The sequence below is a fragment of the Epinephelus lanceolatus genome, chromosome 2, assembly GCF_041903045.1.
Source record: "Epinephelus lanceolatus isolate andai-2023 chromosome 2, ASM4190304v1, whole genome shotgun sequence".
Classification (NCBI taxonomy): domain Eukaryota; kingdom Metazoa; phylum Chordata; class Actinopteri; order Perciformes; family Serranidae; genus Epinephelus; species Epinephelus lanceolatus.
The window spans coordinates 13,152,838-13,163,665 of NC_135735.1; the positions used below are offsets into that span (position 1 = coordinate 13,152,838).

General features: G+C 38.3%; 1 protein-coding gene across 2 annotated transcripts; it reads right to left on the reverse strand.

Moving 5' to 3' along the window:
- Positions 1-9,144, reverse strand: anp32a (acidic (leucine-rich) nuclear phosphoprotein 32 family, member A). Of its 2 annotated transcripts, none has more exons than XM_033621243.2 (7): positions 8,967-9,144; positions 4,575-4,724; positions 4,370-4,492; positions 4,082-4,280; positions 3,848-3,963; positions 3,706-3,760; positions 1-1,260 (listed from the first exon to the last, which is right to left on the reverse strand). In XM_033621243.2, exons 1-7 carry the CDS (start codon positions 9,018-9,020, stop codon positions 1,196-1,198), a joined length of 762 nt encoding a protein of 253 aa, XP_033477134.1. In that variant the 5' UTR covers positions 9,021-9,144; the 3' UTR covers positions 1-1,195. The 2 variants fall into 2 exon arrangements, with proteins under 2 accessions (XP_033477134.1, XP_033477127.1); XM_033621236.2 differs by having other exon boundaries at positions 1-1,263; positions 8,967-9,143.
- Positions 9,145-10,828: the final 1,684 nt, after the last annotated feature.

A 10,828-nucleotide genomic window follows, 5' to 3' on the forward strand; every position in this document is an offset into this window, starting at 1 on the left:
ACATATATAAAAGGGATTTATTGAAGTGAATGGGAGGGAGAAAGAAACAATTTGGCTGATGACAGTGGATTTAACATAGAGTGAAAAATCACTGAGGTAGGCCAATTTGACCATTACTTATAATAGTGAAAAACAAAGTCCAAATACCTGACCGTTTTCCAGAGTTTACACTTTGAAACAATAAATTTTCAATGCACATAAGTTGCGGTTGTAACCTCCAGTTATATCAAGCACTTCTCTACACTACCACCACAAATTCAAACATTGCCACCTGTGTGTCACAGAAAAGAACATGGAGAAAAGCGATAATGAGATCTGATGTTGAACATTTCTCTTTATGGAAAGATTATGCATACAAAGTTATGTTCAAATCCAAGAAATTTCACACTGCGTATTTTAGATAAAGCAGCATACATATTTAATATCTTATTACAATTCATAGTTTCACCTCAGATGTCTGTTCAATGTCTGCCATCATCAAAGAGAATACAAAAAAATAGATTTGGTCATTATTTACAAGAACACGTAATTTCCGAACTATCAAAGCTGAGGGTTTAAGGAGGAGGAGCAGCTTTGACAAGGGCAGACATTTTTTTGCTATGATTTAAAAATATGCCCTGTGAGGGTCACACTGTGCATGTTCAGACAGAAGTTTCACACCAGGACAGCAGAGAGTATTGGCATACTGGTGACACTACAAATACATAACTTACATTAAAAAATAAAAAGAAAAGTACGATGCAAAAATAAGTTTAAGACGAGGAGAGGACAGCCATACATGAAATCCAGTAGTTGACTTTAAAATGTGTTAGACATGCACTCTTTTTTTGTTTCATTTTGTTTTTTCTTTTGAAGGGGGGGGTCTTAAAATACATAAGTCATCAGAAACTGGTCTTACACAAACGGTGAGAAAAGAAAAACATATCTTAAAAAGGTTTATCTTTGCTATTATTCGATATTACAAAATTGGCGTCCACGTAGCAGTTAAAAGTGGACTGTAAAGACTGGAACACGGGAGCATCAAAGGTACATAAATTTAACTTATTTCTCCAGACAACCCCGTCTACCTGACTGGCCAATAACAAAAACCACTCCTACTGCAATATGAAACTGGGGGAAAAATACGTGGGGTTGCTGGGAAGTGACTGGGAGATACAAGTTTAAAACAGTTCACAACTTAGCTTCATAAGGACTCTCAATCGTCTTCATCTTCCTCCCCTTCTTCATCCAGTTCCCTTTTTCTCTTCTGACCTCGCTCTTCTTCTAGAAGACAAGAGTCACATTTAAAAAGGCACAACCACCCACAATCATTCACATCACATCAAAGTTTCCTGTTAAACTTCTCTTTCAGGTTTCTGCGTCATGACGACAGCAATGCTGGCTCAAACTGCGCAGTTTTCACATTGCAAGACAAAGTTACATGGCTTTGTGATGGACAATAAAGACTTTCTGAATCAGTGGAGTCCCAAATCTATAGTATGTACTGATTCTAAGCAGACTGTGACTACGTAGGGTGTGACAAAATTAAGGACTCTCAAAACTAAAGACCGTTTATTTTTGAGTGTTGAAAGATTTTACCACAATGCGAAGTGCATAAGAACTGGTGGAGTTTCCTGCAACTAGTGGCTGGTGATGAAACGGCTCCAGGAACACATCAGAAGTCAAAAAGTAACTATTGGATTTTTAGCAAAACCCATCGCTGTTTTTTATGAAGTTTAATTGACAGTGTCCTTCTAAAGATGGATTTTGATTGCCTTTGCATGATATTAGTAGTACTGCATTATGTTGTGTTCACACAGGGCACTAATAAAACAATTCAAGCAAGAGAACTACATGAAAAGTTAATGTAAAGATGCAAATTCTCGCTGGGCAGCACAATGGACGCAATTAAGCGGCGCAAATAAAGTGAGTAACATGATTTCGTATCATACACTTATTCGTGAGAGTTGAAAAATCTGAACTTCAGCAACAGATTAGCACTGCGATAGCCAATCAGCATTGAGATCCTCCTGGGACATATGACACCAAGGATGTACCAGTGGAAGTTCATTCATTGATTTAGCAATTTCAGGTGCGTATGAAGCAAGTCAATACAAAATATTTTAGTAACGAAATGCTAAAATTTGCATCATGTTTGGTGTGAACACAACATTAGAATAAAAACAGTTAAAGCTGTGCTGGGCAGTTTTCTGAAAAAAGCTTTAAAAGAATTGTTTAAAAAACGAGTTTAAACTACACCGTCGAACACAGGCATATTGTGGCACTTCATACAAAAACCCAGTCTTTCTCATACTTTGATTTATTTAATCTTAATTTGTTGTAGAGCTGTACGCAGCACATCTGCTTGCTCCACTCTCACTCCTTTTCTGTGACCACAAATGACACAAGAATAGCATGGTCTCTACACATCACTCCCCGCCACTGTGGACTGCCTGACCGGGAGGAGAGCAGGCAGCAGCTCTAGAGACAGAACTTGGGTCAGCGGCTCAAAATCTGCCAGCGCAAACTCCAACACCAAGTGTCACAGCGGGCTGGTATCCAGTGGCAGCACCAGGTCTAACATGTAACAGCAGCAACAGAAAGTTTGCTGATCCAGCGGGGAGTCCAGTTAACCAGAGCTGGGGTTTGCACTGGTTGGATTTGGGTTGCTTCAGCCGCTGACAGAGGGTCTGTTTCTAGCGCTGCTGCCCGCTGTCCTCCCATTGAGGTGGTCTGAAGAGGCAGAGGCTCTAGCTAGCTAATGTTTCATAATCGTGAACTTAAATTAGCTATAGCTGCAGCTGTTAGTCTTTTGCTCTGGTTAGCATAAGACTAAACTATTAGGAACATTTTCTGTGCATCACTGAAATGCGTAACTGATATCTACACGAGTTTTGTTTCAGTACCGCAGACTCTGCGCCTGAATTTTTTGGGTTGCTCTCAGTGTGTAGGCAGTATTTACCAATGGTGGAATAGCAACTTTTTCTGCATGCTTTTCTGCCATTGAATCAGGCTTTCACTATCTAATGGGACCACATTTGCATCTGCATTCATTTAACAGCCAAAATGAACGCCCTCCCTCTGTGACTGGCCAAGGTCACCAGTCACAGGCTAGTTTTTCTAAGGCCTGAAAACAGAACCAAAAGGAGGTGCAGAAGACTTGTGTGTCCTCAGACCACTTGAATTACAATATGCTGAAAGGTTACTATGGGATTTTTGCCCAATGACACCAAAATAAAACTTCCTACCCCAGCTTTAAAGGTTTCTTTTTGAGTTTTTGATCACCAGTAGCATTAAGGAGTTCATGTTTTCTCACTAGTTTGTGCAATTCTGCTGTTGCAGTGGTGGTAACACACAAAGAAGCGTGACAATGCCTAAACAAAAGCGGTTAACTATTTAGTAAGCATGTGTAAGCAACGTACAAAATCATTTTTTTAAAGCAGCTTTGCAAATGTTTTATGGGGAAGGTTTAATGTGTCAGGCCTCAAGGATACACTAAATGTGTTAAAAAAAACCCATCTGTCTACAGGAAAACTCCACAGGGAAACATTTGGGTGTGTTGATCTCTTGTGTATGAACTGCAAATACTCTACACTATAAAGATTAGTATGTAGTATAGAAACTATACTAATCTTTTGATTCTATACTATAGTCTGTATACTCTTGATATGTACTATGGAATTGGGAGACAGATGATAAGTCAAAGTCAGCCACCATTATACTCACCCTCATCATCTTCATCGTCAACCTCCCTGTCATTCAAATCCTCCTCCTCTTCCTCCTTTTCAAAACACAAGGTAACGTTAGCGTGGTTTTTCAGACTGAATATTTTTAACCATTAAAGAGTGCAAATCAAACTCATCGTCACCTCTCCACTTAGGTCCTCCTCTTCCTCTTCTTCATTCTCCTCTTCATCTTCCTCTCCTTCTTCCTCCTCCTCATCTCCTGGTGCTGTGTCTTCATCGTACTCCTCCTCATCTACATCTGGGTGAAACCAGTTGGAGGGTGATTATTAGGCAAAATGTTCAGACACCAACATTAGTGACTTTAAGAGATGCTATAAAGAACACGTGAAGCACTCTGGCTGCAGCCTTTAACTCACCGTCTTCGTCCTCCTCATCATCATCCAGGCCCTCTGCGTAAACCTCAGCATCAGAATCTGGTGCCTCTTTGTCGTCTTTGTCGTACCCGTCCAGGTACGTGAGCTGGGGTAGTAGCTTGAAGACGTTGTCTCTGTATTCGTTAAGGTTTGTCACTTCACAGTTAAACAGATCTAGGCTTTTCAGGGTCCCCAATTCTTTCTGTCAAAAGAAAAGCAAGGTTTCATGAATAATAACAGCGGCTTTGTATATTATGCATTTCTTACAAAGTAATTCAGGGTCTCACTCACCAATGGTTCTATTGTGCTGAGGTCTTTAATCTTGTTGCCACTGAGGTTGAGGTGTGTGAGGTTGGGGCATTTTGCTGCCAGAACTTCCAACCCTCCTGAGATCCTGTTATCGCTGAGTTCAAGCTGTTGATCAATTAAACAATTAAAATATGCAACAGCTTAAAGCCTTGAGTCACAGAATTGTTCTGTGCAGAAAGACACCCACCTTTTTGAGTTTATTTAGCTTCGGCAAGTGAGCAACTGTCATCAATCCAACGTTGATTGTGCTTAGAAATTCCAGTTCCTCAAACTCGTCTGTTAGACCCTCGATCTTTCCTTCATTTGAGCGACAGTTGTCTAGAACGAGTTCTTTGACCTGTGGAACAAACAAATACATCAAGTCAGTATCCATCTAATTTGGGAATTCAAGTTAGGAATAGTTCAAAATGTGTAAAAGGTCAAATACAGAGTGCAGAAAATATGTTAAGAATGCACTGACTTCCTGTCTGGATAGAGACTGAATGTCAAGTTTCAAGTATTTCAATCTCTTGATAATAGTTTTGTTTTATTTGAGAGGGATGCACTTAAGATTTAGCCTCTAACTTCAATTCCAAGTGAGGCTGAATGTGACTTTACTCTGTTACATAGTATTTGTCACACTAAATTGATTCAGTTTTGGAAAGCTATTGCTCCGTTCTAGTACTCTTCCTAACATATTGTTTTACTCAGTTAAATGAAGCGTTAAAGGAAAAAGCTAACACAGAATGATTTGCACTAATTTATTTTCAAACCTTCCATATGTAGTCAAAGTGGCTAATAGTCACTACACAGTACATTTACATTTACAAGTACTTGCCATTTTTTGCCACTCTATATTTCTACCACACTCAGAGGGACATATGGTGCTTTGTCCTTCAATGTACTATACACTCGTGTATATATAATAATATAATATTCTGTAATAAATTTTGCTGATAATACTTCTGTACCTTCAGTTAAGTAAAATTTTGGAAGCAGGACTTTTAAATTGTAAGGGAGTATTTTTAGTGTGTGGTATTGCCATTTTTACTTAGGTAAAAGATTTATACTTCTACCGAAGGTGGAAAGCAATTAAGTACATTTCCTCAAGTACTGTGCTAACATAGTGTTTTGAGGTACTTGTACTTTACTTGAGAATTTCTCTTGTATTACTTTATACTTTTACTCCACTACAATTTGGAGGTAAATATCTCAGTTTTTACTTCACTACACTCTTTGATTTAAGTTACTAGCTACTTTGCAGAGTCAAATTATTAATGCAAAATAGAAATCAACGGATAATTTATGCCCTTTGAAGTATTTTTATGAATTTTTATAAATAAAAAGTAGTTAAAATTAGCTACACAGTCAGAAAAACTTTGGACTCTTGTGTTGAGCAGGCCTTAAATTTTGGTTGGAATGAATGTCAGGTTGATGATATTTTAAATGTTGACATTAGAATTTAGTGTTGCACGGTATACCAGTACTAAAATAGTACTGCAGTACTAGAGTATTCCAAACGGTACAATACTGCATTTGGAAAATACCGGTACTTTGAAATTGATTCAATTCATTAATTTAGTTAACTTATTTTACTCATTTATGCACACAAACACCTTTCTTGTTCCTATTGGAGCACAGATTGCACAAGTGGTGTGTATGACAACACCTGTATCAACATCCGCAGCTGGCGCACGTGAAAAAAGACAAGAGAAAGTCTGCCTCGCAAAGGGAGAAAACACGAGACAACACAAACTTGGTGGAACATTTGAGTTACCAAACCGTGACGTCCGTTCCGAGGTACTTACCGAACCATGATTTTTTTGGTACCGTTACACCCCTTCTATTTATTGTTCTAAAGGTTTGTATCCAAAAGGACTTTTCCTTAGGAAAAGTACCAAAGAGTATCGAAATTCATATTGGTATTGGTACCAAAACAAAGATTTTGGTATCGTGACAACACTATTAGAATTTCACGTTGAGTTGACATTAACATTATGATGTTTTGCAGACATTGGGTTCCGGTCTCCATGCCTCATGACGAAATGTTGTTATTCTACATCAAGATGTTGTTTGCAAGCGACTTTTCAGAGACACTGGATTTTGGTTACTTAGCAACATAATTTAAAATTAACAAAATAACAATGTCATCTGTCGTCAGTATTCTATGTTGGATTGACGCTGACATCAGGCGCTGTCCTCACATTGAATTTTGGTCACCTGACGTCACACCCTAAATTCAAATATCAATGCCTAACCACAATGGTGGCCCACTGGGACTGAAGCAATGAACACATTAATACATCAATAGTAATAATACTAATAACACTACTAATAATAATACAATCATATATTTTTTCTCAAATAGTCTACATGGTGTGTACTTTTATTTTTAAAGTAGATTTTCATGTTAATACTTTTGAAATTTCACTTAAGTATAGTTTAGAATGCAGGACTTTTACTTTTAAACAAGTATTTCTACTTTGTGGTATTGCTGCTTTTAATTAAGTGAAAGGTTTGAATACTTCTCCCAACAGTTACATCTGCTTATGGTTTGCAATGTTTTAATAGCCCCAGATTATATAGGCTATATGTATATTTCAAAAATAGGAAAAGGCCTAATAATAAAAACTAAATGCCCCTTATCTAATAATCTCTTAATTCTGTTCATGCATGAAAGCCCCCAGTTATAATATCACTTATCAAGGACACAAGTTTTGGGTCCTCTGTGTCATTTAAGAAGTGCATTTTGTGTGATCATGCGCATACACTAAGGAGAGCACACCCATTATCACTTTAATATTAAAAGCTTTATATACTGCTAGGTAGTTTAATCTATAATAATACATCATTTATTTGTTCACTGTAATCTGTATTTTTAATCTGACTCACAAATAGTGTATAAGAGTGTAAGTATAAAGTAGTACAACATGGAAATACTCAAGTAATCTAGAAAAAAAAAAAGCTTTTTAAGGGTAAATAAGATGCCAGAGTGCATTAAAAAAAGGCATCAAAATAGAAGGGGGGGGGGGGGGGAATCCCTCTGGGCCCCCTGGAGAGATTCAGGCTAAGCCCCCCCTGTCCTCACATTCTAGAAACGCCCCTGCTAACATCAACACAGCCCTTTATAAAAGCACTATATACCAGGATGTACAGTATGATCGCTGGTTTTAACTCGGCGGATTGATATTTAAATAGAATGATATGCGGTCACAGGTGTTCTAGAACGTGACTCAGCCAATCAGCACCGAGCAACGAACTATTAAAAAAAAAGATCCAGTCCATCAATAATCCGTCGACACATTTCAACGCTGTAGTTATCGCGATGCACTGGCTCTCCGTCCATTACGTAAATATCAAATTTAACTTAATTTTCCAGTAGAAACAGTCGGTTTGTCGGCGTTTACTTTATTTTACCGGTTGCCGCGTTAAAACGTAATAAGGTGTGTGTGTGTGTATGTGTGTGAGAGAGCGAACAGTCAAAACAAGTCGGAGGCAAACAGACCTACGAGTCGTGCACAGGGTCATTTGTGAGTAGGAGGGGCAGCTGAGGCAGATTAGATAGCTGCCAGGCAAACGTTTCATTGTTGCTTGTGCTTAAACTGTCACCGATTGGATTGAAGGCGTGTGTAGACTTCTGTTAAAGCGAAGGTATGATGAACCGTCCGTCGTTTGTGTCGAATGAGCGGAATATTCGGTGTGTTTCAGATTGCCTTTGTTTCTCGGTAAAATGGCGGCTTGTCCTAGTTCTGGAAAACTAGAGCAACAGCGCGGCTCGACGATTTGTTTTCATTACGGCTGGATGTGTCGTCGAAAAGCGAAAGAGCCTCGACGAAACAAGCCGAGTGAACACACAGCGGTTAATAACGACGCGGGCGTGTTTGTGGTTTTATATCTCTCGGTGTTGGTCGCCCAGCCCGGTGGCTGATAACAGTCCATGCTAACGCCGCTTTCTTTCGGCCATCTGTGCGCACTGTGGCTCCAGTTGTAGGCTGCGCGGGGCTGCAGGCTCTCCACTGGAAAGCTGCTCCAGTGTTCCCATGCACGTCCTGCAGACATAAAGCAGCTCCACTGGGCAGTTTGAGCAACTATCGGTGCAGGACGCGGTTGTAAGGCGATAATACGAGGCTGTGATCTTTATGCATCATTGATAATGTCATGACTTTGAGTCTCCGCATCCTTAACGCGCCAAGAGCACGGCTCAAAATGTTTCTATGGATGCACCTCTGATCCAAAGCACATCAAACAGCGAGTAGAGAACAATATCACGCGGGTTTAAAGGCAAAAAGGGGCGCGTTCGTAGATCAAAAGTTACAAATATGGCTCCTCATGCTGCTTGCCTTGTTTATACCGCTGGCATAAAACAAGCTGTGCTGCATTCTCAAACTGCACATCAAAGACGTGCACACAAAAGTTCACCCCGCGTACCTGCAGCACCTGAGACTGTAAACACGTTCGCAGAGCAACAATGTGACCCGACGCCTCCATCGTCTTTTTTAACTTCCAAGAAACTTTGTATCCCCACGCCAAGACATCACACGAAAGATTCTCCATTAGCTGAGAGTGAAACATAACCAGCGAGATGTGGAGGCCAACTTACATCTGACGGAGTGCGGTTCCGCAACTCGAGGTGAATTCTTTTCTTCATGTCCATCCTGGATCCGCGCACCCCGAGATATGATACACACTTTTAATAATTACTGCAAATGCAACTACCACCTCCAGAACAGACTGCTGTTGTTCATTCAAACTTGATCCGCTCGGTGGGCGGGAGCACGTCTCGGGATTGTCGTCACCGCCGACCAATGGCACGAGGCAAATAAAGAGGGAACGGATTTACAGACACTTGGGCCAATGAGGAGGCCCCGATCAGACTGGGTGGGGTTTTGTTGTCGAAGTTTGGTTGTTTTGTTAACTTAAGTTTACATGGCTAATGTGATGCACTGAATACATGCCATGGGGAAGGGATGCCACATGTTTGTCGCTGAGTGTGTCACTGTGACAGCTCAGGCACACTGTGAGCTGTGTGTAAAGCTGCACATCACACACAACCCCTGGATTTTGATAGATTTTTATTGTGCAAATAAAACTACACACACATAACACAGTTGCCCCAATATCTACAGGAGAACAAAAACACAGATTCAGAAAAAAAGGAATCAAGTGTGTGTTACATACTATTTACTCAATAAATAGTATGTAACACAAACAGGTGTTCAAAACAGAAGAATGACACAAGAAAAACAATACACAAAATACACATTTCCTTGTTTTCTCTTTTTTTGTGGTGAATTTAGAATTATATAGGCTATAATAAATTATCATTTTGGATATAATATTTAATTTACTAACTCCATAAAAGGTGATTTAGAGTTGAGTTACTCAGGAAAGATACAACTTAATTCCAGAGTGAGCCTGGCTCGCCCAAAATCTTCATAACATAAAAAACAGTTGAACCTCTGCTTTATTAAAATGAAAGTTGTGACATATAGATTTAATTGTTGAAGGTATTACATATATAAATGGGACATAACAGTGTTATTTATTTGTAATCCATCAGACTGATCTCCACCAAAAGTATCAGTATATAGTTCAAATTTTGAGGTATTGTCATATGCACAACAACTACAGAGAAGCAGTTATTGGCAATTATTTATTTCTCATTAAATATGTATAGAAAAAAATCATACAAGTGACAAATTTGAATCTAAGACACAAAATAGTGCAGAAGTTAATAGATCATCTGTCAGTTATAGCTTTACATAACAACCAATACTTACAGTAACTTAAAAAAAAAAAAAAAAGAAGAACAATCAAGCGCTATAGACTATAATTCATATTCTACTAAGGGGACAGATATACATTTTTTTTAAACTCAAAAATATTTATATGATATTATATAATATTATGTTATATTATTATATTTTATATTATATTAACTGTTAAATCAATCAGTAGAGAATTCAACACTTTGACACCGACCACTGAAGTACACATCTGCTTTGAAATCGTCTGTATATACTGTTCCTTAAAATGAAATTTCTTTCCATGGTTGTCATCCTCTAAGATAAAATCAAACATCTTTTTAAGTTTTTTGGAAACACTTTTTTGCCCCTGTACATAACTAATAATGTTAACAAAGCATATACATATAAAATCATATGTGGTAGATGGTGTACAGTAATTGCAGAATGAATAAACTATTATGTAAACAGGGATGTAGTAAATATGTATGCATTAAAAATATATACACAGAGATGTAAACAGGTAGTAAAACAGTAAAACTATATAAAGGTAAAGTGACAGCGTGATAGGGCAAACAAAGGAAATCAAAATAAATATTACATTTTGATAATAAATCTACAGTTTCTTGTAAAAAAGTTAAATTTTTTCCAAAGCATATATGATTAACTGTTATGCAGTTTGATGTATTTGAATACTAAATATAAAGCTTTTCTATGA

Excerpts from the sequence above, each read along its gene's own strand:
- anp32a (XM_033621236.2), bottom strand. The coding sequence starts at position 9,020 with ATGGACATGAAGAAAAGAATTCACCTCGAGTTGCGGAACCGCACTCCG. Across the intron at positions 4,725-8,966 it reads GGAACCGCACTCCGTCAGAT|GTCAAAGAACTCGTTCTAGA; the intron begins GTAAGTTGGCCT and ends TTTGTTCCACAG. Across the intron at positions 3,761-3,847 it reads AGGAGGACCTAAGTGGAGAG|GAGGAAGAGGAGGAGGATTT; the intron begins GTGACGATGAGT and ends TGTTTTGAAAAG.